General features: G+C 35.9%; 1 protein-coding gene across 3 annotated transcripts in view; it reads left to right on the top strand.

Annotated features, from left to right (window-relative positions):
• LOC135224313 (discoidin domain-containing receptor 2-like) overlaps positions 1-23,571 on the top strand; it is a 170,100-nt gene that overhangs the window by 119,527 nt on the left and 27,002 nt on the right. For all 3 annotated transcript variants that reach the window (XM_064263178.1, XM_064263179.1, XM_064263180.1), the window contains 4 exons: positions 5,150-5,255; positions 17,367-17,598; positions 21,586-21,733; positions 23,278-23,457. In XM_064263178.1, the coding sequence (XP_064119248.1) occupies positions 5,150-5,255; positions 17,367-17,598; positions 21,586-21,733; positions 23,278-23,457 (666 nt within the window). The remainder of the gene's footprint in view (positions 1-5,149; positions 5,256-17,366; positions 17,599-21,585; positions 21,734-23,277; positions 23,458-23,571) is intronic.

Genomic DNA, 23,571 nt, shown 5'->3' with positions numbered 1-23,571 from the left:
TGCACAGTCATAAGGAGCCTTTCACTTTTAGACTGTAATTTGCTTTGAGTAGATCACTGAAACACTTTCTGTTGTTTAAAAGAACATTTGATGCAAGGAAATTGATGATGTATATGCATCAGCAGGATATCTGTACTGCTAAAACGTAGCATGCACTAACTCTAGCGGCGCAGGAGCTAACTTCGATAATAAAAGGTACTACATGGTTAGTTTAGATCAAGCACAGGGCCTTCCCGTAAGTGGCCAGTAAGCGTAATAAGTTTTGAAAGGGAGTAAGTTACCTAGTGTGGACCTCTGTACTCCGCCTAATCAGCGGACATCGTTAGTTAAAGTTCCTTATTGCAATGAAACTTTGTACATTATTAAGATCGCAATCACCAGGCAGAGCAATATTCCAACAAGAGCGTTTGGAGAACACAAACCTTCGTCAAGGCTGTGTAGTTTCGTCTCCACTCTTCTCCCAAAAGTTACATTCCTATCTTAAAATTTTCTTAGGAGTCCACAAATAAATTTTTACATAATAATTATTAACAAGCAAACGCACTAATTGAGTCTAAGACATAATCTCCGGATCGTGTGGCAAGAATATCATCGTTTCCATCAATATAAGAAGCCTTACTACAATTATTACCTTCCTGACAGCTTTGAATGATGAAACTTGTATTGATGTAAAAGAAAAAATAAGTAAAAGTTTGGGTTTGAAGGTAATACTAAGAAATCTCAAATATTCAGCACGGTATTTGTGATGTCATCGCTTAAGGAGCCAAGTTCATTTGCTCGTTTGCAATTTAACCTTTGCATCTGATGTTGGTTTACTGGCTTTGCTCATCTTGGTTTCATCCACGTAAAAATACTTTAAGTGATTCGACTTCAAGTAATTTCTTATGATAAAAAGTAATTTTAATCTCATAACGACATTAATGTTTGTTGTACCTTTCCACGTAACGTTGGAACAGAATTACCATACCCGTTAATTGCTTACTTTATTCAAGTTTGTATATAAGCGAATATATTTGGATGCTTATACATATACCGTACGTTATACAGCGTTTTTTTATTCATTTATTTAATTTTTTATTCCATACGCCCTTTCTTAAAAGGTCCGAGCTTAGGTATTACCTTTCTGATTGCCTGTAAAGTCCGTTGTATACTGTATATATATACATATATATATAGTATATATATATATATATATATATATATATACATATATATACATATACATATATATAGGGGGATGTAGTGACCCGGCACTCTACTTTTGAAGATGCACAGCTCACGTATGCTAGGTCCATGGATCGCTACTCTTGGCCCTAACGCCCACCTATTCACGTCGCTATAAGTTGGTATCAGCGCCCGCTGGGTTTTAAGGAAAATGGTAAGGAACTAGCAATCTCATCTTCTAAAACTTGCTGTGAAACAGAAGGTTTTATATGCCCCTCTGGCGCCATCCCGTCAAGGGCATACCGTGACGCATATATAATATATATATATATATATATATATATATATATATATATATATATATATATATATAAATATATATATATATATCACACATACACTATGTGTAGTTTATATGGATATTGTCATATATATACATAAAACATTTGGATACAAATATGATTGACTACTACTAATGAATGTATACTGACGATACGGCGACCGTAAACGAAGAGCTCATTTATATATTGCTTCCTTTAAAATAGTTCACATACTGCAGCCATGTAACTTTTTTTTTTTATTAAAGCCAAATTTGAAGGAAAATGTCAAAGACACAATAATTTAAGGCGGTCCCAGTCTAAGGAATCAATCCATTTCTTATTCAAGCTAAAAATGTCATCGGTTGGGTTGTCGGGAAATTATTAATGATGACCTTTACGTCACCTCGAAGTCTACCTCTCTCTCTCTCTCTTCCAAGAAGGAATCCTGACCTTTAGGTTCCTAAAATTCTCTCTTGCCAAGCTCAGGACATTCTCCTCCTAGAGTTACTCGCCAAACAGAAGGCCATTCATTTTGATATGTAAAATTCAAGTGAGTAAGGCTTTGATCAGTAAAAGGGTAAATGTACGTCTTATTTTCTTTTCATCCTGATGCAGATATACATGATGTGGATTTTGATTATTTGACAGGGGCTGGGTCCGTTGCAAGGATAAATGTTATACGCGATCAGTCGCAAGGTAATTCATTTCAAGTCGGATCAATGTGAACTATACCGTTCTGGGAAGCGCTGAAAATCACCAAATAAAAATAAAGACCACGTAAAAAATTGACCAAATAAAAGAAAGGACTACCTTCAAAACAATATAATTACAGAGATCCTGAATAGATAGTTTGTTTCAGCTGAAAATGACAGTAAAACATATTGAGGTTGCCGGACCTTATCGTAAAAGAAAAAAAAATGCAAAGTTGGCCTATGAACTTGTCTTCTAACTAATGCAAAATTTCTTTGAGAGAGACCAAGCAGGTCAAGAAGACAAGACTCGGGTTGAAGGGGTTTAAGGAACCAACCAAAATACCTAACACTTCAGTTTACAATTTGTTCTTCTTTGTATAACTGAAGCATTCGCAGAGAACCTGTGTCCAGACTTAGTGGTTTTGGAATGACAGCGAAGTAAGAACTAAATGTTTACTTTCATTAAACCTCAAGTGACGATATTTATCCTGAGAAAAGTGAATCATAGCCTCCACGAATATAGCAATTAGTCAAGGAATAAGTCCGGATAAATCCTGCAAAGTTCTGGAGGCTTGCTCAGAAAACAAGTATTTGTGCAGCATTGAAAGAACCCACCTAAAATTTTACACGCAAACATAACCGGGCCAATTATCCGAGCCTTCATTACATGCTTCTCTTTGCTTTGTTTGACCAGAATGTTGTCAGTTTTAGGGGAATTAAATTCCAAATTCTCTCGGCTTATTTGGAGGGCTGAAGAGAAATCAGACAGTTAGGAGTAAACACCTCTTGATATTGCGATATCTGCGTCAGATCCTTTCTGCACTTGTCTCAGGTGAAATTCTTATGTGCATCATTAGCTTTCGACAGGAATTTGTTGAAGATACAAGTTTCAGAAAAAGTCTTAAGAGGGAAGGCGACCTCTGAAGAGACGCACCATAAAACACGTGAAGAGAATAACATTTGAAATGTTTTAAGACGTTGGCTCAACCGGTAACCTCTTTCAAGTGTTTGACTGCAGTGAGTTTAAAGCATTCCTAACAAATAATTAGTGAAGGAAACCAACAGATGTACCAAAAGATAAATAGAGTAGTTCAATAAGAGAGAAGTCGGCTTACAGAGAAATAAATTTTGGCTAGCATGTTCTTATGCTTGTTCTGTTAAAGGATTTAGAAGTATCTAAAGCACTGACATAAGATTTCGTAAAGTTCCTGGGAGATCCAGATGCAAATAAGATTGGACCGGACATTACCTTTTAATTTTACCTTGGGGAAATTATAGTGAGTCTAGATAGGAGAGTGCGGTATCCTAGATGATTAAGCAGGAAACGTTAACCATTTCATACAGGCTATCTCGGATTTCTACCCCTCATTTAAAAACAAGTCTTTCGGGTTAGCCCGAATGACTCGGTAAATCTGGGTAAACCACTGCAGGAAAATGTTAATAAAACTGTTGAATTCCGATTTCTTCTTCATTTAAGACAGTATTGGGCGAGGCGAGACGATATTATAATAAAAACGTTCTTGTAATCAGCTACAGAAAATCTCTGATATTTATTTGATAGCTTCTTAGCTATCAAACATAGGAAATGAATACAATGATGAACTGTGAAGACAGAAAGCAAGAAAGTGAGTAATAGGGAATCACAGAGACTAAATTGAAAACCTAAAAGGTCATTAAAGAACCTTAAAACTCACCAGCATAAACCGTTTTCACTATTGAGAGGAGCCCTGGAAAAGAATATGGAGTATTGCCGCAGGCCTGATGTTGGGTGGAAAATAAAATCAATGGAAAATTAACCGAAATAGCTGGTGTTGTCTTCTAAATAGATGTGGAATTAGAAGCAGATGGCAGGATTCAAGATAAATGTCAAAACATTCGTCCTGATCACAAATGAATTCCTTGAAATTCCAAGAATACGTAAAATCAAACCAAATGGGTCCTACTGTCACTTTCAGTGAGTATCTGGTGAAGTGAAGGGGAGGCACAATATTAGCCAGGGGCTGGATGGCAGATCAAGGGTGTTTATAAACGGATCAGAAAATGGGTGATTTTTTATAATTTTTTTTATTATTATTATTACTTGAAAAAACCGCTCGGATCTAATTGCCAAAAGGTCTGTGACTTGTAAAACAGACTCCGACAGAACTGATTGTTTGCGGACAAAAAAAAAAAAAAAAAAAAAAAAAAAGATACCAAAGAGAAAAAAAAAATATTGATAGAAAGGTAAGTCAACAGTCGGATATATATATAGATATATATATATATATATAAATATATATATATATATATATATATATATATATATATGTATTATATATATATATATATTATATATATATATGTGTATATATATATATATATTATTATATATATATATATATATATATATATATATATATATATATATATATATATATACTATATATATATATATGTAATATTTTATCAACCATCAAGTTGATTTAGGGAAAATAAGCTTTAAGCTTTTTCGATGTATATACCAAAACTTTCAGCTTTTCAGAAATAGATGTAGATACATTTTCCAGTTTATGTTTTTTTAAGTTTCAGAATTCCGAATTCTGACAAACTGTATATCAGGGTATTTTGTCTGTAATAATTTAGATATATATAACTTTTCTGTGTAAAAATAAAGACTAAAATTTTTATATGAAATACAGGTGATGTAATTCTAACTGAAAGAATCTTTAAATTTGTAGACTTTTTTTTTTCTTTCTTTTTGCTTATAATGAATAAATGATTCCATTTTGTATATGTGAGCATGCGCGTACATGTGAGGGTCTGTGTTGCTGTTTTATTTTTCGTACCAAAACCTTATACTTTGCAGTTTATTTCTTCCCTTTAAAACTGATACGAGTTATTCGTTTTATTTAACTTATACTGAAGGTTCATTTAGAGGTTTGAATGTTGTTGTTGAAGCTTCTTCTCATGTTTATTTTTTTTTTCCTTTTTCAGAGGGAGAATGCCGGGTTGCCCTTGGCATGCAATCGGGCAGCATACCCGACGAACATATTTCCGCTTCTTCCTATTTCGATGCCGCTGTCAACGCCATCTATGCCAGGTGAGGATGATGCTCAGGCTTAGGCCTACTCGAGAGAAGTGCTCACGGAGGAATTTCATTCTTTCCGCCGGATCACTGTTTCCTATGTTTTATAGATCCTCGTAAAAATAAATAAATAAATAAATAATAAATAAATAAATATGCGTGTGTGTGTCTTTTGTTTGTGCGTGTGTATGTATATGTGTCTGCCAGACTTTGTATATATAGATTCAATAATAACCCCCCTGTGACGCAAACTTGAACCTGCAGATTTTTGCCAAGTCATGTAATGTTGGTTGGACAACAATTGCCTCTTTCCTGGAGAAACGGTCTTTGCAGCGTTAACAAAGCAAGGTCTTGTTATGCAAATGTTCCGTTGCAGATGCAAAGAGCAAGTTTCTCTTTGTTTGTGCTTGAATACCTTTCGTCCCGAGAAATGAAAAAGGGATATGAGACTTATCGTAGGTGGAAGTGCAAAGTGGTCTTAAGAACGACTGACACTCGCTCATTATTCTTCGGCAACTCCCAAGGGAGGTTTTTTTTCTACGTTCCTCCCGCCAGGATTTGCCTCGGAGGGCACACTCCGTCCCTTCATAGTTTTTCTCAGACTTCAGAAGGAAGACTACCTCCCTAGTTTTCTTCTTTTCTTCACTGTTCAGAAAGGGGACTCTGTACCTACACAGTTTTTTTCATTTTCAGAAGGCAGACTTTACCTCCACAGCCTTCTTCAGCCTGTAGAAGGCGTACTCTGTAACTCTACAGTTTTATTTAGCCTTCAGATATTAAGGGTAATCTCCCACCGATTAAGTAATTTGATTTTTGGTGCATCTCACTCCTTCCTTATAACTACTTGGCTTTTAACTTCCATGTTTATATGTCTCCACTTACCCTCAAACGGTGCTTTGTTTATCACCACAGGCCTTAGTCTATTTTTCTTCCACTCAACTTTCAGAAGCTACTCTATTGTAGGCTCTAAGAAATTCTAAGCGCTACCAAAAATAAGACTGAAGTCCTTTTATGCTCTTTTCCCCGATGCCCAACGGGAGTCCTCGTCTCTCTTTGATATCCTTCTGCCCCAAACATGAAACTCTAGACCTCTTTCCTTATTTCTTAAGGGAAAAATTTAATCCACTCTCTGCTTTACCTTATTCTCTTCAGCAGAGACTACCTGAGCTTTATCCCGAAATGCATTAAGAGAAAAGGTTCTGTTTCCTTTAGTTTCCCGCTGCTTTCATAAAACATGTTTTATCTATTAATATAATCAAGACCGTTTAAGGGAAGAATATATTCAAGAAATACTTCCTTCTCACAGAATTTATTTCCGGTGATACAGTTCGTATATAGTGTGCTATACTTATTAATTATTATTGATTTAATATCAGATACAATGCATCACCACCACTGGTATCCATATCACATATTCAATATTAATTATATTGCTTACTGCCTTGTCGATTGTTATTAATTACTGGAAAGTCACGATGCCCTTATTAGTTATATGCTTTGTCTCCATAATTCACAACTAAGGACTTCATTTTTTTTTCCTGTTTCCACTACACTTCTTTTAAAATGTTAATGGAATATGGACATATTTTCCACTTCGCTAACATTTTCGCAAGAGGAGGTGCCCCAGAAGATGTTAACTTGTCGATTCTGAGCAAGTACTTTGGATGTGGCTTCTTAACCGTTTTATGGTTTTCTTGATCTACATGGTAAGTTTATGTACTTGACAGTTAGAAGAATAGAATAAAATATAGAATTCAGGCCAAAGGCCAAGCGCTGGAAGGGAAGTTGAGTGTAATAGGGCGTTAAAGGTATAACTGGAGGAGAAGCAATTGTTATGAGAGGGTGGGAAGTATGATGGAAGAAAGAATATACAATCGGAGGTACTGTTAAAGGAATGGAAGAGGTTGCAGCCAGGGGTCGAAGGGACGGTGCAGACCTTTAAGTAATGCCAACAATGCACCAAGTGAGGTGCACTGCCGGCAGTGTTCCCCTACGGAAAGGGCCCTAGCAAAGAGGAAACAAGCAAGTGAGCTAGCAACCGAGCCTCCTCTTTCCTAAGAGGCGTAGAAGTGGAAAAAAGGGACATATTCCTTTCATATCTTACGAGTGAAGAAACAGACCACAGTATCAATTTCCACTCGCCAATAATCAGGACACCGCATAAGCACACTGAACGCTTCATGACGTTTCAATAATCATTAACAACCGACAAGATTTTATGCAATACCATTTATACTAAATAAGTGCGACAGATAATGATACTAGGAGGATATAACTGATGTTAAATCATTAACAATTAATAAATACAGCACATTGTATGTTAATTAATGGGTCGATGGGAAATTTTGACAATATATAGGAATATCTACTTAACCTTTAGCTTAACCAATTTACAAATTTTATCATTAAATTTTTTGCTTGGCTCCTCTCCTAATGACTCTTCCTATTTCATCTCCTTCCCACGACATTCGATCGTACTTTTAGAAACTTATAGGAACTGCAATGGAAAATTCCTATTCAGTTCTCATATTGTTCATTTGAGAAAAGAAACAAAAAAACACACTGCATATCACTCACCATTTCCCGCCATCGTTTCACGACTCTGAACGGCCTTGGTCTCGGCTCAAGTTCTTGAGGATCGGCTCTAGATACCGTCCATCCAACCTATGAAATTTGTCTCCGTCTCCCTAAAGCCGAAGTGAACATTCCGTACTGCCCTCAACTGTTGTTTCTGTAGTTCCTTGTTCTGAGCCGGGAACATGAGCACGGCTGTTATCTTTAGCTTTCCGTTGCAAATCGCATGCTATACGTCGAAATGTGAGATCCGAAGAAGAGATTTTCTCTCTCACTCTCTTTTTGACTCAGTGATGTCTTGCGAAATGAGGACATTGCTATTCTGGCTGGTGAACGACAAGAGTTTCGTTCCTCTCATTCTACCCAGTGGTTTCTGGCGTAGCGAAGGGCATAAATATTCTATTGGAGGGGGCAGTTCTGTGTGTGGTGTGTGTGTGTGTGTGTGTGTTGTGTGTGTGTGTGTGTGTTTGTGTGAAGTGACAATAAGGATTTCTTGTGTGGTAAAGAATATTTATTATTTCAGTTAATAAAGAATAGGTTTCTTTGCATTTCATAAATTTCAATCTCTTACTGATTAGTTTCCTCTCTCTCTCTCTCTCTCTCTCTCTCTCTCTCTCTCTCTCTTCCCTGTGAGGCTACTTACAAATGACCAGCCGGAATGCTCCCTTCAGTCGGGCTTTATTCAATAACAACAAGGTTATTGCGACACGAGGTTGGCTTGCAACTGTGAGAATGCCGTATTCATCAAGTCAAATTGTGATACTGGGTTCGCCAGCTGTGATAGTGGTCGGGGGAAAATAGCGATTGAATGGCAAAGGAAGACTAAAAGGGCGGTTGGTGCGGGGGGGGGGGGATGTGGTTGGAAGACGAAAACTTTATTAACAATGGAATTTTGCCTACGGCATTATCTTATGAGAAGCAAAGTGGAATGGTATCAGAATAGACGACATGATATTTTAGGATTTATAAATTACCTTTTTCTGTGTGTGTGTGTGTGTGTGTGTGTGTGTGTGTGTGTACGAGGTTATCTTTATCTTACATGGGCGAATCCATTTATATGTTCTCTCTCTTTCTCTCCCTCTCGATCAGTAGTCGGTTGTTTGTGAAATGTGTATCTATTTATTTTTACTCATGTTTGTTGTAATTAAGAATATTTATAGGATCTGTCATAATTGTGACATCTCTACCTTCTTTTTGGTCATTAATATTTTACTTTATTTTATTTTTGTTTGTTCAGAAAAAGATTATTCACGTATGAGTACGGTCTTGAAACGCGTCTCTCATCAGCTTGGGTGTCAGTCGGTAAAAGCAAAAACAGCTGAAAAAAATAAACAAACAAACAAAAGGGAATCAAAACCTTATCTTGGAGGGAACAGCTGAGTTCCCCTTACCCCCATTTAAAGAAGAAAATAAATGAACCTCCAGTTTAACTTTTCTTAGGAATGGACGATTTTTTTTTTTATCTTTATCAAAACACAACTTTTTTTTCTCTTAACATAAGTAACTTTCCTTCTTTTATTTTATTAACTGTAATCATCTGAAGAGGACACCAGATGGTCTTGAAACTGTAGGGAATTTTAACGTTTTGATATATTTCCAAAACACAACGGGATTTTGTTTTAATTTATACTTAGAAAAGAATCTGACGACATCTTCTGTATAATAATGTAGGAAAAAAAGAGAGAAGAAGAAATAAGCTCAAAAAGGTACCATCTGCTGTGAAAAAAAAAGAGCGACGGATTTTTTTTAACAGTATCAAGAAATATTGGAAAAAAGTGTCAAAAGCATTTGACGGAGTTGTTAATGCTGCAGGGAAAAGCTTCAAAAATATAAGTGAGGTGGTCCTGCCCGTTTTCTGTAAATCTATTTTTTATCATCATCATTTTTGCGTTTTCGTGGGACTAAGCCGTTCTGCTCTCGCGCGAGTGAATGACAGTAGAATGGGCTTCCTTATAATCTTCTTGAAATTATATGTTGGTTTGAAAAATGATATTGCTGTTGCTGACAAAACTGCGAATAGAGATGAATGTAGCAGTGATGCTGAGTGATGAATGTGACAATAATGGTGATAATCCTTCGAGTCACAAATACATGAAAGTTATAGTCATTTCTTGCTGATGTCAAAGTCTGTTGGCTCTTCGGCCTTATTGTGACTCATTGCTAATTGCAACATAAAACTAAGCACTGTCGCATGTTTTAAAAACACGTTTTAATAAGGGAAGGCTTTTTTTTTTCTAACTCAAAGCTTAATCATTGCGGTTATTTATGAGATTATGAGACATCTAGGCGAATATTTGGTAATTACACGATTTTCAACAAAAAACGCTTTTTTTGCAATAAATATTGTACATTCATTGTGATCCACTGCCGTTCACGCCAAACTCCTAAGACCTGTTGCAAGTTTTTAAGCTTTTTTGTTTTTGGAGATATTTGTTGTTCAGATTTAGCCAGCAATTTGCCGACAGGGGCTCTTGCTCTCAGAGCAGCCCGTAAAATTGGAGATGACTACAAGGCAACATCACAGATGTTCTCTTGTCTCTCTTCTTCACGTCATCATCATCGTCCTCCTCATATTATCTCTTTTTCTCCACATTCCATCATTAACATTCTTATCTTGTATTTTACACAATGTATACCCTCTCTCTCTCTCTCTCTCTCTCTCTCTCTCTCTCTCTCTCTCTCTCTCTCTCTCTCTCTAAAACTCAGGTTTACTATGAAGTCAAATAAATCTTCCTTGTTCCATCTTCACCGCATCGTCTTTCTCCGAACACGCCTGATTTACAACTTCTCTCTCTCCAAGTCATCATCATCTACCGTTACATACCACTAATCATCATCCTTACTATCCTCACTCTTAGTATCACTCTTAGAATTATTCCTTAATTAATTTTCTTATTTACATCTTCAAGTGGGTGTTTGTTTTACCTTTTTCTATTATTCCAGATTTATGTTTATTCTTTTTTATTTTCATCTTCCAAAATCATCTTCCTTTTCCAAACCTTGCCTTAATATTTCCATCTTCAGTAATCCTTCATTGTATTTTTTTATTTCATCTTGCGATATTCTTCCCTATTTTCTGTATCTTCCTCCTCAAAAACTTTGTCTTTGTTTTCTTTATGTTATCTTTATTTTTGTAACTCTCTCTCTCTCTCCTCTCTCTCTCTCTCTCTCTCAATAACATCTTTATTTTTCTTATTTTCATACTTTGATCTCATCATTTCTTTCGCCGTATCTCTCTCTCTCTCTCTCTCTCTCTCTCTCTCTCTCTCTCTCTCTCTCTCTCTCTCTCATAACATCTTTATTTTTCTTATTTTCATACTTTGATCTCATCATTTCTTTCGCCGTCCGTCTCTCTCTCTCTCTCTCTCTCTCTCTCTCTCTCTCTCTCTCATATCATCTTTATTTTTCTTATTTTCATACTTTGATCTCATCATTTCTTTCGCCGTATCTCTCTCTCTCTCTCTCTCTCTCTCTCTCTCTCTCTCTCTCTCTCTCAATAACATCTTTATTTTTCTTATTTTCATACTTTGATCTCATCATTTCTTTCGCCGTATCTCTCTCTCTCTCTCTCTCTCTCTCTCTCTCTCTCTCTCTCAATAACATCTTTATTTTTCTTATTTTCATACTTTGATCTCATCATTTCTTTCGCCGTATCTCTCTCTCTCTCTCTCTCTCTCTCTCTCTCTCTCATGCGTCCCCAAGTACGCACGTAAAACTTACAACTCCGACTTCCCCTTTGCAGTCAACATGGCGAGATGAATCACCTATCGAGACGCCCATCATAGTTCAAGCTAATGATGACTCTCCCATTCTGGGCGGTTCATTCGCGCCCCCGCCCACACATCCAAGGGCAAGGGAGACCCAGAATGTGGGCGTCGCTGAGCTTCGCTGATCCTCTCTATCCTGTTTGTCTTTTGCCTCCATTATGCCTTTTTTTTTTATTTGTTTGTTTTGTTTCGTTTATGATTACTCTGTGACATTAATCTCTCGGGTGACAAAAGCAACACGGAGAGAGAGAGAGAGAGAGAGAGAGAGAGAGAGAGAGAGAGAGAGATTGTGTCATACAGGTCGATTTGACCTCCTGGGGAGGGGGGGGGGGGGGGGGGGGGGGGGATGCTGGTGGGGCGTATCTCGTTGGGGGCCTTCCCCTGAGTAGACTTGGATATTATGTGTTGAAAATATTGAAAGAATTTGATGTTTGAGAGAGAGAGAGAGAGAGAGAGAGAGAGAGAGAGAGAGAGAGAGAGAGAGAGAGTAGCACAAGTAGCGCGTCTGAAAGGTCACTGACTTACAAGCAAGTTTTCATAGAGTAAAATAAAAAAATAAAAATAAAAAAGAAATAGCATACTCATAGAAGTCAATACGAAATAAATTAAGGAACATCAGTATTCAAACAAACGCATACAGAAATAGCAACGTAACTAAAAAAAGAAAAAAAAAAAAAAAAAAACTAAGCCACTTTTGTAAGGTGTTTAAAATGAGTATCACAACGCCTTAAACCTACGAGCATCAGCGTCATGAGCGATATTCCTTTCTTCTTCACGTGGCCAGGAAACATGCAATTTGAAATCGCAAGGAATTCCTGCTGTCTGAGCAATTCGGTTGAAAAAGAGATTATGATAATTGGGGTAATCCGGTGCTAACCCTCTTATCCGTTGGCAACTTTCATTATCCTAAGTGAATTTTTCCAAAATTGAAGAAAATATTTGGTTTGGAGTTTTTTTTATCATATGGTCTAGGGATAAACAAAACACTTAGTGTAAACCATTGATATAACATTAGAATAGATATAAAACGAAATTAAACTCAAATATTAATGCTTAGAATTTTACAACAGGTTGTTAGAAGAGAGTGTCGAATCTTCAGAGGCCAACAGTGAGCCACAGAACGTCACTTAACAACATGACTGCCATTATATATATGTATGTATGTATATTATCGATATATATATATATATATATATATATATATATATATATATAATATAATATATTTTTGTATATATATAATCATTGTAATAATAATGATAATGAAAGGAACCCATAAAAACGCCAAAATGTAGAGAGATAGACTACTATATTTCAGAGACCACAGTGTCTCTCTCTTCTCATCTGCCTGAAGAGAGAGTCAGTTTGGTCTTTGAAATATAGTGTCTACTTTCTACATTTTGGCGTTTTTATGGGCTCCTTTAATTAAGTCGAATCCTGTTTGAACAGAATATTTATTTTCACAGTCATGTATATATATACATATATCTATAGTATATATATATATATATATATATATATATATATATATATATATAGTATATATACATATAGTACATATATACATATATTTGTGTGTATGGGCGTTTGATATATGTTAGGCTGTGTAAGAATTAATTAAGCAATGAAACACCAAAACCGTTGTCAAACGATGAAAAAGTCAATACACTATACCCCTAAATAGATGGTCATTGCTCGGGTGTCTTGCTTGTTTGTTTCAAAAGCGTTGATATTTACTTTGCTCCCGAGTTTGCTCTTATGTATTTTTTGAACCCTTGAATTGACATGCTAATTTGTCGTGTTTTTTTTTCTTTCTTTCTCATTATTGCGTCTCTGAATCGATGAATAGTCAAGGTTTTCGATGTTTTTCCGCTTGAAGGTTTTTTTTATCTTAGTTTCGACTCCAACTAAGTGAATATATTATGCGTATATTATCTGTCTTAATATTGCGTTTCCATCAGCCATTTGAAGAAATGAAAACATTATGAAGTTCTTTGATATAATGGTTGATATTTACTTATGTTTCGATTATTCTTAGATGGAACACACACAAATATATATATATATATATATATATATATATATATATATATATATATATATATATATATATATAAATTACACCACTGTGTGTACTGTTTACTGTACATTATGTGAATACGCGTACTCACAACTATTACTGAAGTTGTTTTAGACTTTCTATGGATTAACGGTAAATTTCTAACATAGAAAACTCTCTCTCTCTCTCTCTATCTCTCTCTTCTCGCTCTCTCTCTTCTCTCTCTCTCTCTCTCGTCTCTCTCTCTCTCTCTCTCTCTCTCTCTCTCTCTGGGTCCTCGTAGTGCAATGGTAAGTAGTTGAGAGCTCAGGAAACGGGATGGCCACATTTCCAAAATTTGGGTAGGTCTTTATATGTCTCATCATACATGATAGATAATCGACAGTTATGGAATTCTTGGGCTCGTGTGATTCATTCATGTTGAAGCACAGTAATTGAAGAATAAGTGTGACAGTGACTATTTCTCCTTTATATCCACCCCCTGGCAGGCTAAACGACCAATTCTATATATATATATATATATATATATATATATATATATATATATATATATATATAAATATATATATATACTAGCTGACCAACCCGGCACTGCTCGAGAAAACTCTAAAAGATAATCAAGAAACACTCTCTCTAAGTCTTCCTCAATCTCTCCTTCATTCCCTTCTCTCTCTCTCTCTCTCTCTCTCTCTCTCTCTCTCTCTCTCTCTCTCTCTCTCTCTCTCTCGGTCCCTCTACCATTCCCACTCTCCTCCCTAACACAACTCTCTTTCTCTCTTCTCTCTCTCTCGGTCTCTCGTCTCCGCCCTCCTCTCGTCTCTCTCTCTCTCTCTCTCTCTCTCTCTGTTAAGAAAGTTGCTTCAATTACATTGCCCAGCATTTTTGACATTTTATATTTCACCCCTTCTCACCCCACCCCCATTCATATTGGGACTGAACTTGGACTTGAAGGGCATCAGGAGCATCACTATTCATCTCAGCAACCTCGAAAACTATGGATTAGTAATCTGTCTTTTTTTTTTTACGTCGCCCTCTTCCCACTCTATCCCCTTTGGTGCCAGTGATGTCTTATCCCCACATTATTAATTACCAGATAGTAAGTCATATGTATACCAAGTTTAGTTGAATTACTCAATGCATTTCATAGGTATGCTGCAACATATACTTACACACAATGATACATACATACATAATACATCCAAATATATATATATATATATATATATATATATATATATATATATATATATATATATATATTATATATATATATATATATATACTGTGTGTATGTATATATAGATGCTTATATATGTGTGTTTTTGCGTATGTGTATAAAAAAACGCTGCTAAATAAAAAAAAATCGAAAACTGTTCACCTACAGTATACCAAGAACCTCTCTCACTTCTTCCAGACATTCAAAAGAAGTGGAAAAGAAACAAAACAAAAAAAATACTCTTCAGCAATTGATTTCTTCATCGACTGCCTGCCTGCCCACCCTTCTGCCTGTTTGTCCGTCAGTCCGTCTGCGAGACAGACAGTCATCTCTATGTCTTGCTTCCATTTGGCAATTGACAGGATCTGTCAGTCGTCCATAAAACAGGGCGTTGGACTAACAACCTTTTGTCGTCGAATGATGAATAAGCGATTAAGCAAGACAGCGGGTCCTTAAAAAATAAAGAAAAAAAAGCGCATAAGGGTCGTTGTACCGAAGCCTTCCCGTGGATTATAGGCCTTAAGTACTGTATAAAAAGTGGTTTAAGTCATTTTCTTTTTTCGTCTCACATTAGAATTCCTTTCTTGCTAATGGCGGTTTCGTAGTCCCTTCCCAAGTAGATAACACTCATGGTTATGTGTCATTTTTGTATGAAAGGTATTATAATGTTGGTAAAGGTAAAGAAAATATACCTATGCTACAACTTCTATTACCAATAATAATATAATAATAATAATAATTTTCAGTAGTAGTGTGTGCTCGTGTGTGTGTGTGTGTGTGTATTTGTGTATAAAAGAGAACAACATTCATTGTCAGATTTACACTTAAATACAGAATAGTGGATAAGTCGTGTGCAGAAAATTTCCACAACTTAGCTGCGGCACTCGTGTCAACAGAAAGCTCATCAGCATCGCGTCTAATCGACCACATAATACTATGTCTTATTTATAAATATATATATGTATGTATATATATATATATAATATATATATATGTATGTATGTATGTATGTTATGTATGTATGTATGTATTTATATGAAACGAAGGCCAAACTCGATAACACCGATAGGAACGAAGCCAGACTAGCTTGAAGAACAACACAATCGAAAAGCGAACACACACAAACATCTCTAAGGACAAGCAGACCGAAGAGAACGAACCTCGCGGAAAAAAGAGGAATAAAAGTAGAAAAAGAAATGTCATCATCGGGTTTGCTGCAATTAAAGAACGAAAAAGAGAGAAACCTTCTAAACTGTAGATAATTCCAGCCCTTTACTTTTCGCTATCTGATTCTTGTATTTCTTTGGCGTCAGGAGGTGACTCAGCAATATCTTTATCTGAGTTTATTCTTTTATTTCAAATTTTTATTTTTATTTTTTATTTCAGTATACTTGGTTTATTTCTTGATTTCATGTAGTTATTTATTTTTTGCTTTATTTTCTTTATTTATTTATTTTGGTCTTTGTAGCTCTTTCATGAAAGTCTTTTTAACTTCAGTGATTATCTCGACATATGAATTGTAATGTGTTATTTAATTCCGAGCATTTTTAAAAATTCAAAAACCTTTTGAAGGAGCTGAAATTATGAGGTAACCTCGTCTAAGTCTCCAGGATATTCTCCTTCATGACTGATGTGGTTAGAAAATAAAGATCTTGAACATTCTTTTTCCAAGAATTCAAAGATTCCAAGAATTCAAAGACTCGTGGATTCCACGGTGATCTGAAAGGATCATTTCTTTTGTTGTTCCGCTTATGAATCCTACAATTGAATTCTGCCAGTCTCGGTTCCCTTTCGTAACAGAACCTGGGAGACTTGTTGTATGAACCCAGAGGGATTAGAGACTTCATTCACCCAAGCTTCTTACGGCTGTTGCCCGTCTCTTATGCAAAAGTTTCCCTGATTTAGACCATGTATATGCACCTGTTGCTTTTTCATTAAAGAAGGAGCAAATAGTCTGAAAGGCTATTTACTTTCGAAGCAAGTTTCTTCACTCTGTAACGAATTTATGTGGAAAAAGCAGGGCGTCAAATAGTAAGTAAAGATATTTTAGTATACAGGTAAATTGGTACATAAATAAATTAGCGTAAGCCAGAAAAATAAGAACAATTTAGCAAGGTATTCTTTAGACCTTGCAATTTAGATAGCGCGCGGACAAAGTATCGGACAAATTATATTTGTATACAAGCGTGTTATTTCTTCTTCCGCCAATAATATATCTAAATTAACGGGAAAACTCTCCATATATTTTTCTTGTTTATATATACCTTTCAATATTGAGGAAATAGAATTTGCTTTCTTTTATAGTGTAGCACTCGTATATGCCTCGGAATATTGTCGGTATTTTCCCCATTTATTCCTTTTATCATACATTGACCACGAATGACATATTCATTCGAACCCATCCCATTATTACCGTGTCTGTTTAACTCACGATAATTAGCAAAGCAAACAGCCACGTCTTCCATCCTCGTTCAGGCACGACTTCATATTTATCCAATTCCTTCACGCAGGGCTCACATGGACCTCGGAGGAGGGGCATGGTGCCCACGGGAGATGGTGTACCGGGAGGGGAAGGAGTTCCTGGAGGTCAACCTCGGCAGCGTCCACATCATCACCAAGGTCGAGGTCCAGGGCCGCTTCGGGAATGGCCAAGGGCAGGAATTCACGAGGTACTATAAGCTTCAGCTCTGGAGGCCCGGCATGAAGCACTGGGTCACTTACACCAACGGCAGAGGCGAAGAGGTATGTTCGTTCGTTCGTTATTATTATTAATATTATACTGGCAGTCACTCGTGTAGAGCGAACTAAAGTGATATCAACTTGCAAATCTAGCTTGGGTGGAATAGTTAACTTATATTTGAAAACAATAAAAAATAAAATTATGTGTAACCATATATAATACATACATACATACATATATAACATACATAATATATATATATATATATATATATATATATATATATATATATATATATATATATGAATAACTTGATCACGAAGAATATAAAACGTGATGCTATGTATAAATAAAGTTTTTTTGCCACGAAGGAAAAAAAGGAAAAAGTGAGATAGCATATACTTATATATATATATATATATATATATATATATATATATATATATATATATATATATATGTACATACATACATACATGATATATTTATAAAGGAACGAAAACGCGCCAAGTCAATTATAACAACTTTAAAACGAATGAGGATGTCTTACGGAAACGAATGCAAGCCAAGATCACGAGTAAGAATTGCTAACGAGTAAATAAAGTGATACAAAAAAGAAAGATTAAAAACAGAAAACGGGCGTTGCAATGTTAGGAAACTCCCAAAACCTGTTAGAAAGCACCAAGGCCGATATAAAAAGCACTAGATGCAAAAAACGTGTAATGCTTCACCTTGACAAGAACTTCGCCTCAGTGGTTGACGGCCTACGCAGGCTCCAAGAAGTGTGTACGTAAATTGGAAAGGGAACACGCCCAAGGCTATATTTCACTCATAGACAGGCATTGCCTCAGTCAAGGGATTTAACAGGAATTGAGAAACACTGTACTGTGTGGTCATAAAAAGGAGAGAGAGAGAGAGAGAGAGAGAGAGAGAGAGAGAGAGAGAGAGAGAGAGAGAGAGAGAGAGAGATGGGAAAGTAAAAGGTCACTGTTCTCAACTCTCAAAGGAAGTAGAGGTCACTAATCTACACCCAAAGGCGATAAAATGTAACAAAAGGTATACTTACAGGGTATATAAAGAAGGTAAAGATCACATATCGACGCCTAAAGGATCGCTTGCCTACGCCAGAGGGTCTAAAGGATGATACTCTGGTATATTGTGCAGTCATGAAACCTCGACATCAACCAGTGGTTTCTTTTTACGAGGGAGACTTGAGATAACAGATGACATTATTATTATTATTATTATTATTATTATTATTATTATTATTATTATTATTATTATTATAAAACAAGCCGAAAAGCCATGAACGAACACAGCATCTTCTATATAAAAGAGAATACCCGCACGTAGAAAAAGGGAAAGGGAAAAAAGGAATAGAAATGAACCTGTCTCAAGGAACTGGCATCTCAATATTAAAAAAATCATATTTGCCTTTAAACTCGCAAACAAAAGTTTTATTGAGGCAAGTTTTCGAGGCAGATCGCGTAAGTTGGAATGGCATCGAGTTCCAAAGAGTGGAAAACTTTATTTTGAAATAAATTTGATGTTTAAACGAAATAGAATAAGGTCCTGTTTATATGCACGTTTATGCATATTTAAGAGACCAAGGTTCAGAGAGACAAGTGTCTCTATGTAGGAATTACAATTTTCCTTTCTTACACACACACACACACACACACACACACGACACACACACACACACACACACACACACACATATATATATATATATATATATATATATATACATATATATATATATGTATGTATGTGTATATGTATATAAGCATATATATATATATATATATATATATATATATATATATATACATACTTTATATATATATATATATATATATATATATATATATACATATATTATATATATATATATATATATATATATATATATATATATATATATATATATATATATTTCAGATCTACTGTTCACTTTTACCAGATATATTGATATATTTTTAAAAACCACAATGACGTCTTGCTTCTCGACTTCCTCAAACTTTATTTAGTTTTGGTTGTGATTATCAGTAGAAGGTTTAGTGTATCGCCGCAGGAATATTTCGTGCGTGCGTGAGGTCTAATCCTGACATGGAAGTTGAAGGTTTTTTCATTTATTTTCGAGGAAATCGAGAAGTCAAGACGTCATTGTGGTTATTAAAATTATACGCACAGCATGTAAATATATATATATATATATATATAATACATATATTATATATATATATAATATATATATGTATATATATATACCTACATACATACATACATTTTCTGCAACACACGCAAAACAATCAAGTACTTTATATATGGGAGCCCCCCCCTTCCTCTCTTCTTCTCTCTCTCTCTCTCTCTCTCCTCTCTGTCTCTCTCTCTCTCGTCTCTCTCTCTCTCTCTCTTCTCTCCTCTCTCTCATATTGATTTATGAAAGATACAGGAAGAGTAACCAAATAAGATAACAATTAGTAAAATCATCTGCTGCCAGCGGAATTTATGGCGTCCTTGGGTTTTTTTTTTCTTTACAGTACAGCAATTTCCTGATCAATGTTGGACCATCCAACGCTAATCTTTATATTACAATGCTTCTTTGTGCAGATACATTTACATTTTTTTATGAAATGTGTAGGAACACAATGCCTGAAGTTGAGCAGCATTTTGCGCATGTATACATATATGTGTACACGCTATATATACATTTACATACATACCCACATACACACACACACACACACACACACACACATATATATATATAATATATATATATATATATCTATATATATATATACATAATGTGTGTGTATGAAAATCAATCATGAAATGTAGAGAAAATAATGAAATTGCAAGGCTATATAATTTACCATATCTGTGTACCTTTTATGCATGAATTATTTGAGACGAAGTAGGTAACCCCTCATCAAGTTCTTATGTAAATGTTGTAATGATACTCTATCATGGACAGGAGTCCATTTCGCATGAGAAGACGAATTGTGATGGAATGACGAACAAACAGCTGTCAATCATTGTTCGCTTTTGGCTGCCAACCTCACTGAGACAATAGCTGAAAGACACTGCAAGGTCATATTAGGTATAATTCCTTTTTCCTTATCCTGGTTCGATTTGTTTAGGCTTTTATTCGCTCCTTTGTCGTCTTATTGATAGAAGAATATTTGTCCGACCTTGAATTGAAGCTGAGGTCATTAAATTCGCCTCTTGGGAGTTTCTGGTTTCCACTGATTTGTTATTGCCATTTTTGTCAGACGTCTTGTTACCGTCGAGCAAAATTGAAGAAGAAAAAGATCTTAAATTGCTGCTTCGTCGATTTTGGTTTCTTGGAGTTCGTTTTTGATAACGTATTTTATTTTCCTTTTATTATTGCCAACAGTTTCTTCTATTTTTATTTTTTGTCTCGTGTGAATAAACTGTACGTTCTACACTCCATCCTCATGCTGCATTCTTTCTATATCTTTTATTGTCGTCTATTTTCCTTCTCTCTCTTTCCTATTTTTAGGACTCCAAATTAACCTGGAGGTACATCGTTGTGCTTCATGCCACAACCTTTATTTATATTTATCTTTCTTTTCTTCTTCGCATCCTTTGTTCCTCAATAAACCAAGATCGCCTTGACTCCCATCCCACACTCCTACAAGGCAACTCGAATTACACACTTCTGATTGCATGTAACACATCTCTTTTTTATATAGATTATCTATTAATATAAACTTATATCAGCTTAGGGGATTCACTTAAATACAGGCAGATACACCGTAGACGAAGATACAGTGGCAACTTAAGCAATAATGATATGATAATGTATGACATAACTATGACGTATACACCGGGGTCGAATTAATGATAGCTATTTATGTGACTATCATTATGAATTATAATAATGATTATAGTGAAAATAATAAAGACTAAAAAAATGATAACAATGGCAATTTTTTTATTATTGAGTAACTGCATCAAGCGGTGAACGTTCCTCGCTCGTATTTGGTCTAATAAGCATCTTATCTTTTTCCCTGCAGTTGCTGGAAGGAAATACCAACACCTACTTGGCGCAAACTTCCCTGTTGAGTCCACCGGTCATAGCGACCAGAGTGAGATTCGTTCCGTACAGCGATCATCCCAGGACGGTCTGCATGAGAGTGGAGCTCTTCGGATGCCCTTACACAGGTAATATAATAATAATAATAATAATAATAATAATAATAATAATAATAATAATAATAATAATAATAATAATAATAATACCTCTGCTAACTTTAGTAGTGATTTCGTACCTATAAGTTCTTTGGCTGTAGAGAGTCACATTCAGCTTGGTGTCTAGTCCAGCGACCTCATCCCACAACACTGGCAGACAACCAGAAGGCGTTACATTGGAGCCACCACCCCTATCAAGGGGTGGAGAAGCCGTATAAATAAAGAGCATGATAATATTTATTTTGTCTTCGAAAGAGACTCGTAGTTTTCAGATATAATTTGAAGCGGAATATAAACGCGCAAGGATGGATTCCTTTTTTAGTGGGAGGCGAAAGGAGCAGCCGACTTCATCTTCGTCTCATTTTAATGCTAATTCTATTTCTGGTCATTCTCTGGGCCGTTAGTAGCTTCCTCAGTATTCGTAGAATAGCGGTCCTTAATGGAATTCTGAATTTCTCTTTCCTCTTCGTGTGCTCTTTTTTTTCCCGACTCTTGGAAGAGGTTTCTTTTCGTATCCATTTCTTATCATTGTTCTTCTCTATATATTCTCATTTCGGTGGCTGTTGCTCTCTTGGTACTTGCCATTTTTTTCCCTTCCGATTTAATAACTGTCCTCTCTTCTGTTTAACATTATCATCGTCTCCCTCTCCCTCTGTCTGTTCCTTCTGCAGCTCCTTGTCAATCTCTTGTACGTATATTATCGTAATATTCACCTCTTAACTCTCTCCTTTCCTCCCCCCTTTCATTCGCGCTCCTAAAACATCTTATTCTCTCCCTCGCCACATTTCTCCACTTATTTTTTTGTCTACCCTCCTTCCTGCCTCTCATTTCTCCTTTCCCTCTACAACTCTCTCTTCCTCCTGTGTTTGCTCACATCGACTGCTTCCGTTTATTCATCCTTTCCCCCGCCCTCGTAAAACCAGTGCAATGTTTTCAGAAAGTCCAAAAGATTAAAGCTTAATGCGGCCTTTTTTATTTGCTTTATTTATTTGCAATCTCGAACGTTGGTTGTACAAGTATGAATAATTTCAGAAGCCCGACTTAGTTTAATAGGTGAATTGCGCAAGCAAGATTGTTTACGACACAAATTTCCAAGTAGTACTGCGTTTATATTTAATGTTTAGTTCTGAGTTTTGGTGCCAGAAAGGTTTAAAGAGTGCTTTACTTAAACAATGACGGATAATATCTTAAGAGGAATACTTTAAACTTCGGGTACGGTATTTGATATAGCTTGAATTACGTATTAATACTCACTCTTTATTATTTAGTATAGCTTAATATTTTCTCTGCCAAAGCAAGGACTTAATGTTAAGTTTATCTCGAGCATTCACATTCCTTTGCCCATTTAAATCATTGTTAGATTCATTATTGTTGCTGTTATGATTGCATCATTATCATGTCCTTAATATTAAAACTGTCATTATTCAATCATTAGCATTCTTTTTTTTATTATTAGTAATAATAGCCTGTAGAGTCCCCACAACGTCACCCTCTTCCTTTCTCCCTTGTGTTCCCAGACGGCGTCGTCTCCTACTCCATGATGGATGGGGACATGCGGGGTGGGGATGAGAACTTGCGTGACCTGACCTACGACGGTACAGGTCACGGAGGCTGGCTGTCGGGTGGACTGGGTCAGCTCGTCGATGGAGAGACGGGTCATACGAATTTCAGAGTGGATGCTCACGGAAGGGATCGAGGTAAGTCGTTCTAAGGTTTATTAAGAGTGGAAGAAGGAGAGAGAGAGAGAGAGAGAGAGAGAGAGAGAGAGCGAGAGGAGAGAGAGAGAGAGAGAGAGAGAGAGAGAGAGAGAG

This window comes from Macrobrachium nipponense, chromosome 12 (assembly GCF_015104395.2).
Source record: "Macrobrachium nipponense isolate FS-2020 chromosome 12, ASM1510439v2, whole genome shotgun sequence".
Taxonomy (NCBI): Eukaryota; Metazoa; Arthropoda; class Malacostraca; order Decapoda; family Palaemonidae; genus Macrobrachium; species Macrobrachium nipponense.
The sequence above is the reverse complement of the archived record's forward strand: the minus strand, read 5'-3'. Positions and strand labels throughout refer to the sequence as shown.